This window comes from Heptranchias perlo, chromosome 1 (assembly GCF_035084215.1).
Source record: "Heptranchias perlo isolate sHepPer1 chromosome 1, sHepPer1.hap1, whole genome shotgun sequence".
Lineage (NCBI taxonomy): Eukaryota > Metazoa > Chordata > Chondrichthyes > Hexanchiformes > Hexanchidae > Heptranchias > Heptranchias perlo.
In genome coordinates, this window is record NC_090325.1 from 21,576,841 (window position 1) to 21,600,000 (window position 23,160).

Below are 23,160 nucleotides of genomic sequence, written 5' to 3' on the forward strand. Positions count from 1 at the left end.
GATTCAATCTCCAGGGAGGTGCAGCGACGTAAGATCCCAGATTGGGATATGCACAGCGTCATAGAGCATTGATCATTCTTCACATGCAGGAAGATTCCAAATGGAAGCTATTACGTTCATCTCAGCCCCCAAACACTGTGTATATCTATATATATAGAGAGAGAGAGAGCTGAGCTCTGATCAGGCCGCTCAAAGAAAGCAAGAAACAACTTCAAGCTTCTATTCACAGGTGAGTCCCAACTGTACCAGGTCTTTAACTCTGGTGTAATTATGTAAAGCTATTTAGGTATAAGATGAAGATCATAATATATACTGACTGAAAGTTGTCTGTTTGACTATTACTAAGAATTTAACTTTCAGACTAGTAGTCTGTTAATAATTGAACTTTACGGGAGAATGATGTGGGGGGTTTCCAATATTTTATTTCCAAAATGCCTTTTATATCAAACAGGCATTGTTGACTTTTACTTGCGTTTCTTTTGAGATTTATAATCTTGCTTAATGCAGGATAAACGTTAAATTGTGGTAAGGATTGTTGCTGACTGTTCAGTACAGTCACTTGGTGTCTCTCTACCGATAAAGCTTCTTTAAAGAACATTTGCAAAGTGCAGGGGTGGACAATCCCAGCCGCTGTATTTAAATTGCTGCTGTGATCGTGAAAGATTAGTCAAAGAGAATTAAATGTTGATATTGAGGGTTCTCTTAAACTTGGTGTTCATCCTAAAGATGATGGTAGATATCAAAGGGGTTATTTTGTGGGGTAGGGCTTGCGGTATGGAGTCTCACTCGCTGACAGTGTGCTCTCTGCTAGATTCGCAGTGCTCGCGATTCTCTGCTCATTCATTTTCCAGTTTTCAATCTTAATGACCAGAACATTGGGAGCACTGTGACCTCTGTACCCAGTTGTCTCATCCACGCTAACTTTAGTAACTGAGAACATCAACGACATTGAGAAAACGCGATACCACACAATAAATGCATATAAAAGTCTGCAAGGATGGACATTTTGGAGCTCTGGCTTTTCTCTAGTTAAAAATAAACAGTACTGCCAATCGAAACACGAGTTCACTGGTTAGTGTTTCTAGTGCTTATTGTTCTTGGTGGTTCCTATCTTTAGTGGTTGTTTAGTGTTTTTTTAGTGGTTAGTATTTTAGTGTTAAATAAACAATAAATTGCCTTAAAGCTAAACAAACAGTATAAATAACTGTAGCTAACATGGCAGGGCAGCTGGGGCCCATCACATGCACATCCTGTGCCATGTGGGAACTCCACAACACTTTGTGTGTCCTGGAAAACCACATGTGTAGGAAGTGCCGCCAACTGCTCGAGCTCGAGCTCAGAGTTTCTGAGCTTGAGGGGTGGCTGCGGTCACTACAGTGCATACGGGAAGCTGAGAGTTCTGTGGAGGTGGTCAACCTGCAGCTACAGAGAGTGCAGGCGGAGAGAGAGTGGGTGACTAGGAGGAACAGACCAGCAGTGCAGGACTCCCTTGGGAGTGTGGCACTCTCAAACCAATATTGAATAGCAGTGAAGCTGTTGACACCTCAGGGGACTGCAGTCAGGAGTAAATCCACAGCACCGTGGGAGACTCAGCTGCGCGGGGAGGTGGGAAAGAAATGCAGTTGTTATAGGGGATTTGATAGTCAGGGGGATAGACAGGTGTTTCTGCAACCGCTGACGTGAGTCCCGCATGGTGTGTTACCTCCCTGGTGCCAGGGTAAGGGACATCACGGAGAGGGACATCACGGAGATGGGGGAAGGGGAACAGCCAGAAGTCGTGATCAAAGTGGGAACCAACGGCATAGGAAAGAAAAGAGTCGAGGTCCTGCGGTCAGAGTTTCAGGAGCTAGGGAGGAAGTTAAAAAGCAGGACCTCAAAATTAGTAATTTCTGGATTACTCCCAGTACCACGTGCTAGTGAGTATAAGAATAGTAGGATAAGACAGGTTAATGCGTGGCTGGAGAAATGGTGCAAGAGGGAGGGCTTCAGATTCCTGGGGCATTGGGACCAGTTCTGGGGCAGGAGAGACCTGTTCAAGATGGATGGGTTGCATCTCAACAGAGCTGGGACCAATGTCCTCACGGGGAGGTTAACTAGTGCAGTGGGAGAGGGTTTAAATTGATTTGGCAGTGGGGTGGGCACCAGGATGAAACATTAGAGAGGAGAAAGCAGTGAAGACTGGGACGGACCAGTAGCACTAGAGTAAAGAATATTTCAGAAATAGGAGGGATCAGACAGGGGGCAAATGCGAGGCAGTCAAAGATGAGCTTGGAGTGCGCGTGTGTAAATGCACATAGTGTGGTAAATAAGATTGGTGAGTTGCACGCTCAAGTCGCCAAATGGGATTAAGACATAGTGGCAATAACAGAGACCTGGCTCAAAGAAGGGGATGATTGGGAACTTAATATTCCTGGCTACAAGGTATTCAGGAAAGATAGGGAAGGAAATTGGGAGGAGGGGATGGCAGTATTGATCAAAGAAACTATTATAACACTGGAAAGGGATGATGTAATTGAGGGGTCAAAGACAGAATCTATTTGGTTAGAATTAAGGAACAATGGAGGAGCTATTACACTACTGGGTGTATATTATAGACCACCAAATAGTGGTAAGGAGACAGAGAAGCAAATTTGCAGGCAAATTACAGAAAGATGTAAGAACTATAGAGTTGTGATAATGTGGGACTTCAAGTATCCCAATATAGACTGGGCCAGTAACAGTGTAAAGGGCAAAGAGGAGGAGGAATTCCTGAAATGTGTACAAGAGAACTTTCTGGAACAATGTGTTTGCACCCCAATGAGAAAGGAAGCAGTGCTGGACCGAGTTCTGGGGAATCAAGTGGAGCATGTTTCAATGGGGGAGCATTTGGAGAAGAATTATCATAATATCATCAGGTTTAGAATAGTTATTGAAAAGGACATGGAACAATCAAATATGAAACTACTTAACTGGAGGAGGGATAATTTCAGTGAATTAAAAAGGGATCTTGCCCAGGTGGATTGGAATCAAAAATTGGTAGGCAAAACAGTAATTGAACAATGGGAGGCCTTCAAGGAGGAGATGGTTCGGGTACAGAGTAGACATATTCTTACAAGGGGAAAGGAAGGGCATTCAAAGCTAGAGCTCCCCGGATGACTAAAGATATAGAGGTTAAAACAAAACAGAAAAAGGAGGCTTATGATAAATGTAAGGTTCATAATACAGTGGAGAACCAGGCTGAATACAGGAAGTACAGAAGAGATCTAAAAAAGGAATGAGGGACAATGAAAGAGGATGAGAATGGATTAGCGGCTAATATAAAAGGGAACCCAAAAGTCTTTTATGAACATATAAATAGTAAAACGGTAGTCAAAGGAAGGGGTGGGCCGATTAGGGACAAAAAAGGAGGCAGAGGGCATGGCTGAGGTACTAAATGAATACGTCGCATTGGTCTTCATTAGAGAAGAGGATGCTGCCATTGTAGCAGTAAAGGAGGAGGTAGGAGTGATATTGGATGGGATAAAAACAGATAAAGAGGAGGGACTTAAAAGATTGGCAGTACTGAAAGTAGAAAAGTCACCCAGTCGGACAAAAGAGGCAGCTGTAGAGATAGTGGATACATTGGTTATGATCTTCCAAAATTCTCTAGATCCTTTAACAGTCCCAGTGGACAGGAAGGTGGCAAATATTACCCCGCTATTCAAGAAAGGAGGGAGAGAGAAAACAGGGAACTACAGGCAAGTTATCCTGACATCGGTCGTCGGGAAAATGCTGGAATCCATTATTAAGGAAGTGGTAACAGGGCATTTAGAAAATCATAATATGATTTGGCAGAGTCAACATGGTTTTATGAAAGGGAAATCATGTTTGACAAATTTACTAGGATTTTTGAGGATGTAACTAGCAGGGTAGATAAAGGGGAACCAGTGGATGTAGTATATTTGGATTTTCAAAAGGCATTTGATAAGGTGCCACATAAAAGGTGTTACACAAGGTAAAGGCTTATGGGGCTGGGGGTAATATATTAGCATGGGTAGAGGATTGGTTAAAGGACAGAAAACAAAGAGTGGGGATAAACGGGTAATTTTCAGGTTGGCAGGCTGTAACCAGTGGGGTGCCGCAAGGATCAGTGCTTGGGCCTCAGCTATTTACAATCTATATTAATGACTTAGATGAATGGACCGAGTGTAATGTATCCAAGTTTGCTGATGATACAGAGCTAGGTGGGAAAGTAAGTCGTGAGGAGGACACAAAGAGACTGCAAAGGGATATAGACAGGTTTAGTGAGTGGGCATGAAGGTGGCAGATGGAGTATAATATAGGGAAATGTGAGGTTATTCACTTTGGTAGGAAGAATCGAAAAACAGAATATTTTTTAAATGGTTAGAAGCTATTAAATGTTGGTGTTCAGAGAGACTTGGATGAAACACAAAAAGTTAGTATGCAGGTACAGCAAGCAATTAGGAAAGCAAATGGCATATTGGCCTTTATTGCAAGGGGGTTGGAGTACAAGAGTAAGGAAGTCTTACTACAATTGTAGAGGGGTTTAGTGAGACCTCACCTGGAGTACCGCGAAAGTATCAAAGGAACGATATACTTGCCTTAGCTGCGGTGCAACAAAGGTTCACTAGATTAATTCCTGGGATGAGAGGGTTGCCCTGTGAGGAGAGGTTGAGTAGAATGGGCCTATACTCTCTAGAGTTTAGAAGAATGAGAAGTGATCTAATTGAAACATATAAGATTATGAGGGGGCTTGACAGGGTAAATGCAGAGAGATTGTTTCCCATGGCCGGAGAGTCTAGAACTAGGGGGCAGAGTCGCAGGATATGGGGTCGGCCATTTAAGACTAAGATGAGGAAGAATTTCTTCACGCAAAAGATTGTGACTATTTGGAATTCTCTACCCCAGAGGGCTGTGGATGCTGAGTCATTGAGTATATTCAAGGATGAGATTGATAGATTTTTGGACTCTAGGGGAATCAAGGGATGTGGAGATCAGGCGGGAAAGTGGAGTTGAGGTCGAAGATCAGCCATGATCTGATTGAATGGCGGAGCAGGCTCGAGGGGCCGTATGTCCTACTCCTGCTCCTATTTCTTAAGTTCTTATGTTCTTATGTCCAGATGGGTTGCATCCTAGGCTCAGGGAAGTAAGGGCGGAAATTGCGGAGGCTCTGGCCACAATCTTCCAGTCCTCCTTAGATATGGGGATGGTGCCAGAGGACTGGAGGATTGCAAATATTACACCCCTGTTCAAAAAAGGGGAGAGGGATAAACCCGGCAACTACAGGCCATTCAGCCTAATGTCGGTCATGGGGAAACTTTTAGAGACAATAATCCAGAACAAAATTAATTGGCACATGACAAAATCTGGGCTAATAAATGAAAGCCATTTGTTAAAGGAAAATCGTGTTTGACTAACTTGCTTGAGTTCTTTAATGAAGTAACGGAGAGGGTTGATGAGGGTAATGCGGTTGATGTTGTGTATATGGACTTTCAAAAGGCATTTGATAAAGTGGGTACCACATAATAGACTTGTTAGCAAAATTAAAGCCCATGGGATTAAAGAGGCAGTGGCAGTGTAGAGACAAAATTGGCTACGGGACAGAAAGCAGAGAGTAGTGGTGAAGGGTTTTTCGGACTGGAGGGAAGTATACAGTGGTGTTCCCCAGGGGTCGGTATTAGGACCACTGCTCTTTTTGATATATATTAATGACCCGGACTTGGGTATAGAGAGTATAATCTCAAAGTTTGCAGATGACCCGAAACTCAGAAATGTGGTGAACAATGTGGAGGACATAGACAGACTGGTGAAATGGGCAGACACATGGCAGATGAAATTTAACACAGAGAAGTGTGAAGTGATATATTTTGGTAGGAAGAACGAGGAGAGGCAATATAAACTAAATGGTACAATTTTAAAGGGGGTGCAGGAACAGAGAGACCTGGGGGTGTGCACATACACAAATCTTTGAAGGTGGCAGGACAAGTTGAGAAGGCTGTTAAAAAAGCATATGGGATCCTGGGCTTTATTAATAGAGGCCGAGAGTACAAATACTGGTTATCCTCAGCTGGAATATTGTATTCAATTCTGGGCACCACACTTTCGGAAGGATGTCAAAGGCCTTGGAGAGGGTGCAGAAGAGATTTACTAGAAAACTACCAGAGATGAGGAACTTCAGTTATGTGGAGAGATTGGAGAAGCTGGGGTTGTTCTCCATAGAACAGAGAAGGTTAAGGGGAGTTTTGATAGAGGTGTTCAAAATCATGAACGGTTTTGATAGAGTAAATAAGGAGAAACTGTTTCCAGTGGCAGAAGAGTCCGTAACCAGAGGACACAGATTTAATGTGATCAGCAAAAGAGGCGACATGAGAAAACATTTTTTTACGCAGCGAGTTATTATGATCTGGAATGCACTGCCTGAAAGGGTGGTGGAAGCAGATTCAATAGTAACTTTCAAAAGCAAATTAGATAAATACTTGAAGGGAAAAAATTTACAGGGCTATGGGGAAAGAGCATGGGAATGGGAATAATTGGATAGCTTTTCCAAAGAGCCGGCACGGGCACGATGGGTCGAATGGCCTCCTCCTGCGCTGTACCTGCTATGATACTATGATATGAAAGAAAGAAATAACTTGCATTTGTACAGCGGCTTTCAGCACTTCAGCACATCCCAAAGCGCTTTGAAAGCTATTAGAGAATGCAAGATCTCGTACTGCTGAAGCTAATTCATTAACTTCAAAGAGTGTCATTTAATTATGTTACTTAGCATGAGGGAACTGAACCTCATTCAAATATAACATTAGGTTCAGATTAGCCATGTACTATTTAAACACTCAGAACATAGCATCATCCTTAACACTTTTTCATAAGTATGCAAAAATGAACTAGCACAAATTTTGCAACGTGTGCTATACACAAATCTATCTGTGTTCTTCATGGGGTCAATTTTAATCCCCAAGAACAGAAGGGAGGTTAAAAATAACAGGTTCTTGGAGGACCATCACATGCCTGCTCCAACTCGCCCACTTCTGGGTTTAACCCAGGCAGGTTTGTCTGCGTGTGGTCAGCAGACACCAGGAAGTACCGCCCACACTTAAAGCCAACGGGCCGATACTTAAAAGGGCAATGCACCTCATTGAGATACTTGAGGTACTTAATATTTTGTGTATTGGAAAATTAAAATAATTTACCAGCACCTGTTTGGGATTCCCATTGCTTCCCATTCACATCAGGTGAAAGCAGGCGGGAAGGGGCCAGATCCATGAGGTGAGGTGCCTTTATTGCACTGCTTGTGGGCCCGGAGGAGCACGAGTGCTTCATCCAGGCCCGACAAGCTCACCTGGCCAAGAGGACCTCCGTGATTGGCCGACCCCCACCCCTCCCCATTGCCGGACTCCCTCCCCTCGATGCTGGATGAACCCCTCTCCCCCTGATGTCTTCCACGTTCAGTTTCCTCTGATTTTTTCAAAGCCCGATGATCTCTCCTTCCCTCCCCCCCACCCCCCACTCTTTGATTTGTCGCTCCTTTCACTGACAACAGGCAGTCAGCCTATCAATCTGTCTGCCTGACGCGCGGGACACCTGGAAGCTGAAATACTCACCTTCGATTGCGATTGCAGATTGCGACACACTCAATTAACTTCTAGGTACCCCACGCAAATATCTACCGACGCGTGGGGTACCTGGCTCTGAGTAAAAATCATTCCCCATGTATCTGTATACATTTCATATGTACCCCCTGTGCATTCTCGGTGTAGTCGGAAATATCCTTTCAACAACTTGTCAATTACAGTGACTCTCTTGTCTATTCAACAGTGCTATAAACCAGGTACAGAAAGCTCTCCCACAGACACGTAATGGCTTTCCAGAGAAACCTTCACCTCCTGGTTTTTCTGCTGCTGATTGTTAACGCTCAGTTTTCCAGAGCCCAGCATTGGTCTCATGGTTGGTATCCAGGGGGGAAAAGGGAACTGGGTCTGCCCCAATCTCCAGAGGTGAGTCCTAGTCGCTTTCTGTTTCTTAACCTTCAACAACAGCAACTTGCATTTATATATCGCCTTTAATGTAGTGAAACATCCCGAGGTGCTTCATAGGAGTGATTATCAAACAAAATTTCACAATGAGCCACATAAGGAGGCATTAGGACAGATGACCAAATGCTTGGTCAACGAGATAGGTTTTAAGGAGGGTCTTAAAGGAGGAGAGAGAGGTAGGGAGACGGAAAGGTTTAGGGAGGGAATTCCAGAGCTTGGGGCCTAGGCAGCTGAAGGCACGGCCACCAATGGTGGAGCGATGAAAATCGGGGATGTGCAAGAGGCAAGAATTGGAGGAGCGCAGAGATCTCGATGGGTTGTAGGACTGGAGGAGGTTACAGAGATAGGGAGGGGTGAGGCCATGAAAGGATTTGAAAACAAGGATGAGAATTTTAAAATCGTGTCATTCCCGGACCAGGAGGCAATGTAGGTCAGTGAGCACAGGGGTGATGGGAGGACGACACTTGGTGCGAGTTAGGATACGGGCAGCAAAGTTTTGGATGAGCTCAAGTTTATGGAGGGTGGAATATTCTTAAAGGAGATCTTTACTTAAACACAGCTAAAAACCTTGGCTTGTGTACTACAGGTCATACCTTGGTGCAGAAAGGATATTTAAATTTTATATTATGTATTTAAAATTTTGAAAAGTAACATTTAAAAAACTGTTTTTCCTAGCTACAGTACCAGTTAGATTTATTTTTTATTCATTCTTGGGATGTGGGCATCGCTGGCAAGGCCAGAATTTTTGCCCATCGATAGTGGCCTTCAAGAAGGTGGTGGTGGGCCTTCTTCTTAAACCGTGCAGTCCATGCAGTCCCTGTCAGGTAGGGAGTTCCAGGATTTTGGCCCAGCAACGATGAAGGAATGATGATAAACGTCAAGTCAGGATGGTGTGTGACATGGAGGGAATCTTGGAGGTGATGGTGTTCCCATGCACTTGCTGCCCTTGTCCTTCATGATGGTGGAGATCGCAGGTTTGGTAGGTGCTGCCAAGATGTTGGTTAACTATACACCATGATCAGAGAATCAATTTACATTAGCACTTAAATTGATTCTATGAGGCTAGAATGGCATTGTGGTTAAAGCAGATTGTTGTCTAAATTTCTGCAATTAAAGATATACATTAGTTGATCTCTTATTGCATTGCACATGTGGAGTCAAGATCAAATGTAATCTTCAGTTGAAGCATGTTTAGAGGTCAGGGGATAATTGGACCAGGACACACAGATGTAACTCATTTTAAATTCATACATTCTGTTCTTATTTTTATATTTTTATTGTCCACATTTATAATGGAAACTGCCTGGGTGAACATTTCCCCTTCAGCCAGATGCTGCACCATCTCCACTAGGAGAAGGCGTAATTATAAGGTGCCAAATTTACATTAGCACTTACCATTAAAATTGTGGACTTTATAATGGAAAACACTTTCGGGAAATACACACAGATGTAAGATTTTTAATATATTAATAGGTGATACTAGTCAATTGCCCATTGGCATTGCCCATGGCCATTTGGTGAATATAAGTTTTTTAAGATTAATTTTAAGATTTTGTCCCCTCGATCCCCCACTAGAGAAAATAGTTTCTCCATATCTACCCTATCAAATCCTTTTAACATTTTAAACACCTCGATCAGATCACCCCTCAATACCCTATATTCAAAGGTATACAAGCCAAGTTTATGCAACCTGTCCTCATAATTTAACTCTTTTAGTCCTGGTATCTTTCTGGTGAGTCTGTGCTGCACCCCCTCCAAGGCCAATATATCCTTCCTGAGATGAAGTGCTCAGAACTGAACACAGTCTCCAGATGGGGTCTGACCAAGGTTCTATGCAACTGAAGCATCACTTCCTCCCCTTTGCATTCCAGCCCCCTTGAGATAAATAAGTAGGGGGGTGGGGAGAACTAAAATAATGGTCAAAGATTATTGTGCTGCACAATTTGAATTGAAAATTTATTGTTACTTCCCAGGTTTCAGAAGAAATCAAGTTATGTGAAGGAGAGGACTGCATGTTCCTGAGAAGCCCACGTAAACACGTTATAAGGAGCATTTTGGTAATTAAAGAACTCTTAACGGTTCAGTAAATAAAAATAATGACTTGTAAACAAACTCATTTAGAAAAAATGCATAAAAATTCTGAACAACAGGTTGTTCTGTTTTTACTCATGAAAGAAGACACTGTGGGAAAAACCTGTTTCATCCTGCATTTACCCTGCACAGGGCCACAAGCTGTGCAGAGCTGTGTTGAGACATCTTATAGATGTAGACTCTAAAATCCTTCAATCATCAGTTTTGGTTTTGGTAAATTTCTGGATTCAAGAAGTAGAAAGGACTTCAGTTACATGGAGGGATGAGAAAAACTGGGCTTATTCTCCTTAGAACAGAGAAGGTTAAGGGGAGATTTAATAGAGGTGTTCAAAATTATGAGGGGTTTTGACAGAGTAAATAAGGAGAAACTGTTTCCACTGGCAGGAGGGTCAGTAACCAGAGGACACAGATTTACGGTCATTGGCAAAAGAACCAGAGGGGAGATGAGGAGAAATGTTTTCACACAGTGAGTTGTTATGATCTGGAATGCACTGCCTGAAAGGATGGTGGAAGCAGATTAAATAGTAACTTTCAAAAAAGAATTGGATAAATACTTGAAAGGAAAAATTTGCAGGGCTATTGGGAACGAGCGGGAGAGTGGAACTAATTTGATAGCTCTTCCAACCAGCCAGCACAGACACGATGGGCCGAATGGTCTCCTTCTGTGCTGTATCATTCTTTGAATGTACACTGTTATCCAGAATCTGTTGGCGATGTTCCTGTGATTCCAGACCTAACGGTTACACCTGCAACAAGAATAGTTATAGTATAGAACTGTAGGAATGCAGGGTTGGAATTATCCTTAGGGAGAGTCCTGATTATCTTTATATTGGAAATAATTCTTTAGAATATCAACAAATCTGGGCTTTGCTGGATAAATATGGAAGTATATGAACTTTGTTCTTTCTCTCCCCCATGCACTTCACCTCCCTGGTCTACGCCATAACATCAGACTGATATGCTGGTGCGACAGATTCAGAAGAAGAAATGAGATCTACCTTCCTTTAAGATTGCTCCCAGTGTAAATTGTAACCCGCGAAGGTGACATGACTGAAAACACTTTTCTCCAAAAATATGATTTTAAAATCTGCAAAGAGTTTGAGTCAAATACCTGAATGCTTCTTCTCGTGTACAGGGGTCGAGGATTATCAGTGGACGCTGTGAGGCTGTTCATGTGACACTAGTTTAAACACTACAGCGAGGTTTCTCCTTCTGGCATTTTAATTCCCACCCTCTGAAATAAAGGACTTTATTTTGCTACATATCTACACCAGCTCGTAAATGTCATTGTTTGAAAATGAGAAAAATTTAAAACAAGGAGCAAATAGTTGGTGTGTTTTATTTATTGTGAACCTTTATTCCAAGTTTTGGCATTATTTCACATTGATCTTAAAGCATCTGTACATGTCTGAAAATCTTTACAAGTTATAATTTCTATCTATTTAGCATTAAAAGATGATTGTATTCAATGTATATAGGCATCGAGCTTCAGGTGACAATTCAGGGTTTCTGGTCTTGTGTCGGTGATCAGGTTTCCCTCGGAGGCACACATTAATCTGAAGAGAAGATGGTCCTGGTATCACACATGGGATCCATGGCACAGCTCTCTGTAACAGGGGAACACAACAATTACTTGTTGCCTGTGTACACCTTCACCGCCACCATTACATGTACCATCTCCAATATCCATAACGGCATCGTCACAGAAGTGTGCAAGACAATTAAAATGGACTTCCTTCATATAAGCACATTAAGAAAAAAAATTTAAAATGTATTTATGCAAACTAAATCTGGGAAAAAATAACATCATGAAAATTATTCAATTTCTAAAGTTAAATTCTGTGCTCATTGAGATGGAGAACTTCATTACTAGGGAGTAGAGTGCTGTATATCCACTAAGTAGGAAGGGTCTAGTATGGGTTAGATATAGTTCAGACCTTCCTCTACTCTGCCCAACAATGTGCTTTAACCACAATCTAAGAGGTATTTTCTCTACTGGACCATCGTGACATTCCCACATTAGACATCCTTGTGGTTCTCTTAGTGACACATCCAATTTTATGCTAATTATGTGCTGAATCCTGGGCTGTATTATGCTGTAGGTCCAAGAAAACTAAAAGCTAGTTTGAAACCATACAAACTCATTATACCTGGGACGTTTACAGCCACAAGGGAAGAAACCTTTTCCCCAGCAGACTGGTTGGGTTCCAAAGGTGGGAGTCCGGTGTTCTCATGCACTGCACCATCCAGTCATCTGGCACTTACCAGGAATATGAAGGTGTGTTCAGCTTCACCTGCCAGGAGTTCATTTTGGCAATTGGTCGATAGAAAATTATAGAGGGGCGAGCTTCTAAAATTCTGGTATGGGCTCTTGGCAGGTCTGCACAAGGATTGTGAATTCATAAAATTACCCCTTATTTATCTTCACCGAGAGCAGAAATACTGGTTATTTTAAGAAGATTATAAATTACACTCCTGCCAGATGGGCCGGGGACAATGTATAACGTTTTAAAGCCTATGTCAACTGAAACAGCCCCAGAGGAAACATCATTGTAACTTAACTCAAACTAATGCAAACTAACTATGATTATAGGTGATGGCAAAAGTGGACATGTAATACTTCCTACATTTGAAGCCAGTCGATCGAATGGAAAGGTTTGAGTAAGCACACTTGCACACACACACGCACACGCACTCACTTATATTTGGGATTATTATTGGTCCTTTGCATTTTCCATTTAGTTGTGTTAGAATCATAGAATGATACAGCACAGAAGGAGGCCATTCGGCCCATTCTGCCTGTGCTGGCTCTTTGAAAGAGCTATCCAATTAGTCCCACTCCCCACTGTTTCCCCAGAGCCCTGCAAATTTTTCCACTCAAATATTTACCCAATTCGCTTTTGAAATTTATTATTGAATCTCCTTCCACCGCTCTTTCAGGCAGTGCTTTCTAGATCATAACAACTCGCAGCGTAAAAATAATTCTTCTCATCTCGCCCTTGGTTCTTTTGCCAATGACCTTAAATCTGTGTCCTCTAATAGCTTTCAAAGCGCTTTGGGATGTGCTGAAGTGCTGAAAGCCGCTGTACAAATGCAAGTTATTTCTTTCTTTCATATCATAGTATCATAGCAGGTACAGCGCAGGAGGAGGCCATTCGACCCATCGTGCCCGTGCCGGCTCTTTGGAAAAGCTATCCAATTATTCCCATTCCCATGCTCTTTCCCCATAGCCCTGTAAATTTTTTCCCTTCAAGTATTTATCTAATTTGCTTTTGAAAGTTACTATTGAATCTGCTTCCACCACCCTTTCAGGCAGTGCATTCCAGATCATAATAACTCGCTGCGTAAAAAAATGTTTTCTCATGTCGCCTCTTTTGCTGATCACATTAAATCTGTGTCCTCTGGTTACCAACCCTTCTGCCACTAGAAATAGTTTCTCCTTATTTACTCTATTAAAACCCTTCATGGTTTTGAACACCTCGATTAAATTCCCCCTTAACCTTCTCTGTTCTAAGGAGAACAACCCCAGCTTCTCCAATCTCCACATAACTGAAGTCACTCATCCCTGTTACCATTCTAGTAAATCTCCTCTGCATCCTCTGTAAGGCCTTGATATCCTTCCTAAAGTGCGGTGCCCAGTATTGGACACAATATTCCAGCTAGTGATTTATAAAGGTTTAGCATAACTTCCTTGCCTCTGTTTATAGGGAACCCACGCACCTTTTTAACAGCATTCTCAACTTGTCCTGCCACCTTCAAAGATTTGTGTATGACACCCCCAGGTCTCTCTGTTCCTGCACCCCCTCTAAAATTGTGCCATTTAGTTTATATTGTTCTGAAATAAGACCCTTTTGACTAAGATGGGATTGATGAGTCAGCTACTCACCGTCAGTGCAGCAGATTCCTGATGAGGCACATTTCCCGCTGTTTCTACCACAGGGCCTTCCATCAGGTTCGCAAGGGGACGGCAGGTAGTCTTCCTTCTGGCACCTCAGTGTCTCAGAGGTTCTAATGTAGCAGCCAATTTCCTCCCCACAGCAAATACTAGTTCCAAAGCACTGACCCCTATTTCCAGGACCACATGGCATACACTGGGAAGGATTAGAAAAGGAATTGTGTCAGTGGTGTCAAGGTCTTAGTTACTGAGATAAAAACCCAGGGAGAAGGTTTTCACAGTTCACTCTTTGAAGCGAAATTGTAACTGCGCTTTTAAGAAAGAATCTTCGCTTATAAAACGCCTTCCACAGCCTCAGGCGTTTCACAGTCAGTGAAGTGTAGTCACTGTTATAATGTAGGAACATGCAGCAGCAAATTTGTACACAGCAGGGTTTCCATAAACAGCAATGAGATAAATGATCAGATTATCTGTTTTCCTGATGTTGGTTGAGGGATAAATGTTGGTAAAGATAACTCCCCTGCTATTCTTCAAATAGGCCATAGGAACTTTTACACTCACCTGAGAGGGCAGATGGGGCCTCACTTTAATGTCTCACCCACAAAACAGCACCTTTGACAGCATTCTCTCAGTACTACACCGCAATGTCCAGATTTCAACTCAACTCCTGGAATGGGACTTGAACCCACAGTCTTCTGACTGAAAAGTGAGAGTGCTACCACTAATCCAAGGCTGACATCATACTAAATATAATAAACAAGAAATATATGTGCTAATAGGCCTGTTTTACCTGAGTTTCGAGAGCTGGATTGCCCGGGCTCTGGGGTCGCATATGGCCCTAAAGCCACAGATTGAAAAATCTTATTTTACGGTGCTTCACGGCTGCACTAAATTTGCAGCTACACAAATCCGGAGTCAGAACCCAACCAGACTATAGGAAAAAGTGGACTGAGACTCCCTGGAGGAGGCAGCCTCACACTGAATGGAATATAAATCTACTGCAGTGTCACACATGTTCTAAAGAGTGTTGAAGGGGTCTCTTTGACCTCCTGGACATTGTTTTTAAATCGAGCTGAACGAAATGCTTACTGAGAGTGAACGCTGTTGTGTATGTCCAGGTAATCTCTCCTGCCCAGGAGAGTAAAGTGAATACTGATCGGCTGAAACTGCCACCATAGCTTAGGGTTGCCAACCCTCCAGGATTGTCCTGGAGTCTCCAGGAATTAAAAAATAATCTCCAAGACACTGCTGTGAGCAACACTGGAGAGAAAAATCATTGGGGCATTAAAAAAAAATTGTGTGTTATTTTTTAAAATTTTGTTTGAACAATTTTGTTTATTAGTTATAAAAAAATATTGGAGATGGGGAAAAAAAGGCTGTTTGACCAGGAGGGGCAGTTGAAGGCAGGAGTCATGTGATGAAACCTCCAGGAATATGTCCAACCAGAGTTGGCAACCCTACCCAAGAGCGAGGATGAGAATAGACTGGTGGTTAACGTAAAAGGGAATCCAAAAGTCTTCTATAGGCATATAAATAGTAAAAGGGTAGTAAGAGGAGGGGTGGGGCCGATTAGGGGCCAAAAATGAGATCTACACATGGAGGCAGAGGGCATGGCTGAGTTACTAAATGAGTTCTTTGCATCTGTCTTTATCAAGGAAGAAGATGCTGCCAAAGTCACAGTAAAAGAGGTAGTTGAGATACTGGATGAAGAGGAACCACTGGAAAGGCTGGCTGTACTTAAAGTAGATAAGTCACCCGGTCCAGATGGGATGCATCCTAGGTTGCTGAGGGAAGTAAGGGTAGAAATTGCAGAGGTGCTGGTCATCATCTTCCAATCATCCTTAGATATGGGGGTGGTGCCAGAGGACTGAAGAATTGCAAATATTACACCCTTGTTCAAAAAAGGGTATAAGGATAAACCCAGCAACTACAGGCCAGTCAGTTTAAACTCGGTAGTGGGGAAGATTTTAGAAACGATATTCCAGAACAAAATTAATAGTCATTTGGACAAGTGTGGATTAATAAAGGAAAGCCAGTGTGGATTTGTCAAAGGCAAATTGTGTTTAACTGACTTGATTGAGTTTTTTGATGAGGTAACAGAGAGGGTTGATGAGGGCATTGTGTATATGGACTTTCAAAAGGTGTTTGATAAAGTGCCACATAATAGGCTTGTCAGCAAAACTGAAGCCCATGGAATAAAAGGGGCAGTGGCAGCACGGATATGAAATTGGCTAAGTGACAGGAAACAGAGAGTAGTGGTGAATGGTTATTTTTCGGACTGGAGGGAGGTGTACAGTCGTGTTCCCCAGGGGTCGGTACTAGGACCACTGCTTTTTTTGATATATATTAATGACTTGGACTTGGGAGCACAGGGCATAATTTCAAAATTTGCAGATGAAACAAAACTTGGAAGTGTAGTGAACAGTGAGGAGGATAGTGATAGACTTCAAGAGACTATAGACAGGCTGGTGGAATGGGCGGACACCTGGCAGATGAAATTTAATGCAGAGAAGTGCGAAGTGATACATTTTGACAGGAAGAATGAGGAGATGCTAAATTAACTAAATGGTTTATTCTAAAGGGGGCACAGGAACAGAGAGATCTGGGGGTATATATGTGCACAAATGTTTGAAGGTGGCAGGACAGGTTGAGAAAGCGATTAAAAAAGCATACGGGATCCTGGACTTTATAAATAGAGGTCTAGAGTACAAAAGCAAGGAAGTTATGTTGAACCTTTATAAAATACTGATTCTGCCACAACTGGAGTATTGTGTCCGATTCTGGATACCGCACTTTAGGAAGGATGTGAAGGCCTTAGAGAGGGTGCAGAAAAGATTTACTAGACCGGTTTCAGGGATGAGGGACTTCAGTTACGTGGATAGACTGGAGAAGCTGGGATTGTTCTCCTTAGAGCAGAGAAGGTCGAGAGGAGACTTGATAGAAGTGTTCAAAATCATGAAGGGTTTAGATAAAGTAAATAAAGAGAAACTGTTGGCTGAAGGGTCAAGAACCAGAGGACACAGATTTAGGTGATCAGTATAAGAACCAAAGGCGACATGAGGAAAATCTTTTTTACCCAGTAAGTAGTTATGATCTGGAATGCGCTGCCTGAAAGGGTGGTGGAAGCAGATTCAATCATGGCTTTCAAAAAGGAATTGGATAAATACTTGAAATGAAAACATTTGCAGGGCTGCAGGGAAAGAGCGAGGGAATGGGACTAACTGGATTGCTCTTACAAAGAGCCGGCACAGGCTCGATGGGCCTTCTGTGCTGTATCCATTCTATGATTCTACAATTCTACCATAGCGACTGGACTCCAACCAACAGTTGCAGTATAAAGGCAACATAATGAAATACATCAGTAACAAAAAGATGAAATACACATTGGGATCTTCAAATATAAATTTTACTCCTCCTCAGTTGTTAATATGATCACCCAATGGAATCAACAGCATTTAAACAACTTGAAAGAAAGACAAAGAAAGCTGCTCCTTACCTGTCTGATCTCCGTGTCCATGATGGATCTTTTACCTCCTATGGGGCAGTTCTGAATGTAACAAGCTGAAGTGAAGGGGACGAGGCAGAGGAGACAAACTGCGAGGAAGGTGGAGTGCATGATGTTCTGGCAGTGAATCTGGACCCGGCAAACCTTTCAAACTGCACTGAGAATTTATGAATCCTCTCCATATTTATACCCTCGAACAAACGTTCAGGGTACGGAGATGCGATCATTTTACTAATTTACCACAGGGTGAATATATTTTCTAATCTATTGTAATGAACACAAGTACAGTGTCACTCACGATCCACCTGAGGTCAGTCCATATCCTCGACCAATGCTTTATTTTTGTAATTAGTAAAGAAGGGAACTAATTTATTTAACGTCATGAGTGCAGGACATTCAAATCTGAATATCATTTTCCAATTAAATGTTACTATCTTTGAACCTAATGCAAGAAGATCATATTTTCTGTTGCCCCTTTGCAAATATTTGTTGGTTCTCTGTCTCAAAGTCTCTCTAAAGGGCTGTGCACAATATGGTCTGATAACAATTGACATTATAGCATAGATTTGCCAATTGGGCCTAAACTCAACAGGAGGTCAGGTGGTGTGTGACTTGCACCTGTGTGACCCATAGTGTGCTGACCCCACGCAAATTTCCTGGGTCAACCTGATTTTAATATTATGGACAAACCCCAGGATTGGGAATGTTGGTGTGTAGGAAATTGTGCAGGACTAAGTTTCTGCTGCAGCTTATAGGGGGTGGGCAAGCTTCTTCTCTAAAAGTATATCTGGAAGGAATGCAGTAGACTCGAGCAATCCAGTTCTCTGTTAACGTAACTGTTAGACCAAAGTAGAGGGCCTTTAAAGAGGTACTTGAAGCTGCTTTAATTGTAGATTATGATGCAGCCAGGGAGGTCAGTAAGTATATGAAACCAGATCAGCGGGTTGCCTCCAAATACAAGGGTGCACAATGACACCAAAACAATCCTACATTTTTCTTCTTGTTGGTCAAATTCTGACATCAGTTATGGCCAAAAAGGTTCTTCAGGGCTACTGCCAATGAGCAACGAGCCCAATGCTCTCCATTGAGGATGTTCTCTGGGGCTGGAGCAAGTACGATACTGACTCGTCATCTGATTGTAATAAGGACCCAGTTGCGTGGAATGGTTGGGAAAGTTGATGGAACGCTGTATAGAGAGATAGTATTAATGCACCAGTTCAATAGAAGGAAGGTGACCATATTGGATGACCTAAATAATGGTAGGGCAGCAGCTGTGGATGGTATTCATATAGAATTCCTAAAAGGTGCTGTAGCTGAAGGAGATGAGGAACTGGCAGTGGTCTTAGAGAACAGTGACAAGAAACACCGACTCCCTTGGAGTTGCCTTTCTGTAGCTGACTAATAGGTTTCTTTGAGGCATGAATGCAAATGTGGGTTCCATTCATGAGAAGGAGGATCCTAATAATGAAAATTGCAGAGGAATCTCACTGATATCTGCGGCTCTTAAGATGGTTCTTTGGGTGGTTGTAGTGCACATGACCAGTGCTTTGGCAGCCTGTGGAATAATCAGAACGGAGCAGGCTAGGTTTCACTTTCCTCAGAAGAGTGTAGATTGTGCCTTTATATGGGGGGTGCTGTAAGGCTCAGAAGAAACCCATTTTTATTGCTTTCAGTGCAGCCCCCATAATGAAGCTGAATCTATGGTTGTACATAGTCAAATATTAGATTTTTTTCTGGTGGGGTGCAACAGATTCGGCTCCAACAGTAGATAAACTCACTAAACCTGTCCCTCTCAAGAGGAGTGAGGCAATGTTGTCCACTGTCACCCACACTATTCGCTGCTTTCTTCAATGATGTGTTGGATGGCCTCGGTGTGTTTGTTCTGGGCATTTCTGAGGATTGTTGTTTAGTTAGTGGGCTCACCCGGGGATCTAGTGCATTCTACTCCACATCTTGAATGATAGGTTAAATAGGGAATTATGATGGTAGTTTCCCCCAAATGCAAGATTATGGCTTTGCATGGCTCTTTCTAGAAGAGATCTCAAAAGTATTGATTAGAAAATACAAGGGGTAACTTTTGCAATTTTTGATTCATATCTGGGGACACCGATGGATACCAATTTCAGTCCCGATACAGTCGCTTAGGACCTTAATGAGAAGGGACGAAGGACCTTTGGACATTTTGATCTTTCTTTCAGTAATAGCAAAGTTACAATGCAGGTTAAGCTTGTGGCATAAAGGATATCTCCAGGGTTCTCTGTCTTGTTTCAGAATTCCTAGGCATAGAATGAAAAGAAAGCCCTTTTATATAGGTTTCATGACCTCAGGATGTTCCAAAGTACCTTTTTTGTGCAGGACTAAGTTTCTGCAGCAGCTTAAAGGGGTAGGCAAGTGCCTTTATTGAAGTGTAGTCACTGTTGTAATGTAGGAAATGCAGCAGCCAATTTGCACACAGCAATTTGATAATGACCAGATAATCTGTTTTAGTGATGCTGGTTGAGGGATAAATATTGATTAGGACACTGGAGAGAATTGTGCCATGGGAACTCATACATCCACCATAGAGGGAAGACAGGAACTTGGTTGAACATCTCATCCAAAATATGCAACTCTGACAGTGCAGCACTCCTTCAGTACTGCACAGAAGTGTCAGCCTGGATAGGAACATAGGAACAGGAGTAGGCCATTCAGCCCCTCGTGCCTGCTCCGCCATTTGATAAGATCATGGCTGATCTGATCCTAACCTCAAATCTAAATTCATGTCCAATTTTCTGCCCGCACCCCGTAACCCCTAATTCCCTTTACTTCTAGGAAACTGTCTATTTCTGTTTTAAATTTATTTAATGATGTAGCCTCCACAGCTTCCTGGGGCAGCAAATTCCACAGACCTACTACCCTCTGAATGAAGAAGTTTCTCCTCATCTCAGTTTTGAAAGAGCAGCCCCTTATTCTAAGATTATGCCCCCTAGTTCGAGTTTCACCCATCCTTGGGAACATCCTTACCGCATCCACCCGATCAAGCCCCTTCACAATCTTATATGTTTCAATAAGATCGCCTCTCATTCTTCTGAACTCCAATGAGTAGAGTCCCAATCTACTCAACCTCTCCTCATATGTCCACCCCCTCATCCCTGGGATTAACCGAGTGAACCTTCTTTGTACTGCCTCGAGAGCAAGAATGTCTTTTCTTAAGTATGGACACCAAAACTGTATGCAGTATTCCAGGTGCGGTGATCTAACTCCATATACCCGACTTAGGCCCATATCCCTTAATACCTTTGATTGCCAAAAAGCTATCTATCTCAGATTTAAATTTAGCAATTGAGCTAGTATCAATTGCCGTTTGCGGAAGAGAGTTCCAAACTACTACAACCCTTTGTGTATAGAAATGTTTTCTAATCTCGCTCCTGAAAAGTCTGGCTCTAATTTTTAGACTGTGCCCCCTACTCCTAGAATCCCCAACCAGCGGAAATAGTTTCTCTCTATCCACCCTATCCGTTCCCCTTAATATCTTATAAACTTCAATCAGATTACCCCTTAACCTTCGAAACTCCTGAGAATACAACCCCAATTTGTGTAATCTCTCCTCGTAACTTAACCCTTGAAGTCCGGGTATCATTCTAGTAAACCTACGCTGCACTCCCTCCAAAGCCAAAATGTCCTTCCGAAGGTGCAGTGCCCAGAACTGCTCACAGTGCTCCAGGTGCGGTCTAACCAGGGTTTTGTATAGCTGCAGCATAACTTCTGCCCCCTTGTACTCTAGTCCTCTAGATATAAACGCCAGCATTCCATTAGCCTTATTGATTATTTTCTGCACCTGTACATGACACTTCAATGATCTATGTACCTGTACCCCGAAGTCCCTTTGGACATCCACTATTTTTAACTATTTACCATTTAGAAAGTACCCTGTTCTATCCTTTTTTGATCCAAAGTGGATGACCTCACATTTGTCTACGTTGAATTCCATTTGCCACAGTTTTGCCCATTCACCTAATCTATCAGTATCGCTTTGTAATTTTCTGTTCTCATCTACACTGCTTACAATGCCATCAATCTTTGTGTCATCAGCTAACTTAGATATGAGACTTTATATGCCTTCATCTAAGTCGTTAATAAATATTGTGAATAATTGAGGCCCCAAGACAGATCCCTGCAGGACTCCACTAGTCACATCCTGCCAATGTGAGTACCTACCCATTATCCCTACTCTCTGTCGCCTTTCGCTCAGCCAACTTCCTAACCAAGTCCGTACTTTTCCCTCGATTCCATGGGCTTCTATCTTAGCTAACAGTCTCTTATGTGGGACCTGATCAAATGCCTTCTGGAAGTCCATATAAATAACATCCATTGACATTCCCCTGCCCACTACTTTATTCACCTCTTCAAAAAATTCAATCAGGTTTGTCAGGCACAACCTACCTTTCACAAATCCATGCTGGCTCTCTCTGATTAACTGAAAATTCTCGAGGTGTTCAGTCACCTTATCCTTAATTATAGACTCCAGCATTTTCCCCACAACAGATGTTAGGCTAACTGGTCTATAATTCCCTGGTTTCCCTCTCTCTCCTTTCTTAAAAAGCGGAGTGACATGTGCAATTTTCCAATCCAGAGGGACAGTTCCTGAATCTAGAGAACTTTGAAAGATTATAGTTAGGGCATCTGCAATGTGCTCACCTACTTCCTTTAAAACCCTGGGATGGAAACCATCTGGTCCTGGGGATTTGTCATTCTTTAGTGCTATTATTTTCGTCATTACTGTTGCTTTACTTATGTTAATTTTATCGAGTCCCTGTCCCCGATTCAATATAGTTTTCTTGGGATTTCCGGCAGGCTATCCTCTTTTTCGACTGTAAATACTGATGCAAAGTAATCGTTCAACATGTCCGCCATTTCCCCATTGTCAATGATAATATCCCCACTTTCAGTTTTTAAGGGGCCAGCACTGCTCCTGACCACCCTCTTTTTCCTAATGTAACTATAAAAGTTCTTTGTATTGGTTTTGATATCCCTTGCAAGTTTCTTTTCATACTCTCTTTTTGTAGCTCTTACTATCTGTTTTGTGACCCTTTGTTGATCTTTGTATCTTTCCCATTCGCCAGGATCTGTGCCATTTTTTGCCTTTTTGTATGCCCTTTCCTTATGTCTTATACTGTCCCTTACCTCTTTAGTTGTCCGTGGCTGTTTTTTTTGGCAAGTAGAGTTCTTGCCCCTCAGGGTATAAACTGATTCTGTATCACGTTAAATGTTTCTTTAAACATTTCCCACTGATCATCAGTTGTTTCACCCATTAACAGATTTGCCCAGTTTACTGCGGACAGTCTCTCTCTCATCCCTTTGAAGTCGGCCTTACCCAAGTCTAGAATCTTAGCAACTGATTCACTTTTTTCCCTTCAAACACTACATTGAACTCGATCATGTTATGATCGCTATTGGATAGATGTTCACGCACAGTTAAGCCGTTAACTAAATCTGGTTCATTACTCATTACTAAATTTAGTGTGGCTTGCCCCCTTGTTGCCTCTAGGACATACTGCTTTGGAAAACTATCCCAGACACACTCAAGAAATTCACTACCTTTCTGACAGTTGCTAGTCTGCTTTTCCCAATCTATGTGAAGGTTAAAGTCCCCAATTAAGACCACTATGCCTTTCTTA

At 42.4% G+C, this 23,160-nt stretch overlaps 2 protein-coding genes across 2 annotated transcripts; one reads left to right on the top strand and one right to left on the bottom strand.

The window, feature by feature from the left end:
* The first annotated feature begins 7,835 nt into the window (after positions 1–7,835).
* gnrh2 (gonadotropin-releasing hormone 2) lies at positions 7,836–11,094 on the top strand. Its single transcript, XM_067987520.1, has 3 exons — positions 7,836–7,973; positions 9,986–10,069; positions 11,056–11,094. The coding sequence occupies exons 1-3, from the start codon at positions 7,836–7,838 to the stop codon at positions 11,092–11,094; spliced, it is 261 nt and encodes an 86-aa protein (XP_067843621.1).
* Positions 11,095–11,544: 450 nt separating this feature from the next.
* On the bottom strand, positions 11,545–17,642 carry LOC137323736 (oxytocin-neurophysin 1-like). Its single transcript, XM_067987648.1, has 3 exons — positions 17,495–17,642; positions 13,990–14,194; positions 11,545–11,710 (listed from the first exon to the last, which is right to left on the bottom strand). The coding sequence occupies exons 1-3, from the start codon at positions 17,612–17,614 to the stop codon at positions 11,655–11,657; spliced, it is 381 nt and encodes a 126-aa protein (XP_067843749.1). The 5' UTR covers positions 17,615–17,642; the 3' UTR covers positions 11,545–11,654.
* Between the last annotated feature and the right edge of the window lie 5,518 nt (positions 17,643–23,160).

Bases quoted from the DNA above. Each gene is read 5' to 3' on its own strand.
- gnrh2 (XM_067987520.1), top strand. From the start codon at position 7,836: ATGGCTTTCCAGAGAAACCTTCACCTCCTGGTTTTTCTGCTGCTGATT. The intron at 7,974-9,985 runs GTGAGTCCTAGT...GTTACTTCCCAG, and splicing joins GTCTGCCCCAATCTCCAGAG to GTTTCAGAAGAAATCAAGTT. The intron at 10,070-11,055 runs GTAATTAAAGAA...CCATAACATCAG, and splicing joins ACGTTATAAGGAGCATTTTG to ACTGATATGCTGGTGCGACA.
- LOC137323736 (XM_067987648.1), bottom strand. From the start codon at position 17,614: ATGCACTCCACCTTCCTCGCAGTTTGTCTCCTCTGCCTCGTCCCCTTC. The intron at 14,195-17,494 runs GTAAGGAGCAGC...AATCCTTCCCAG, and splicing joins TGGACACGGAGATCAGACAG to TGTATGCCATGTGGTCCTGG. The intron at 11,711-13,989 runs GTGAGTAGCTGA...CCCCTGTTACAG, and splicing joins AGGAATCTGCTGCACTGACG to AGAGCTGTGCCATGGATCCC.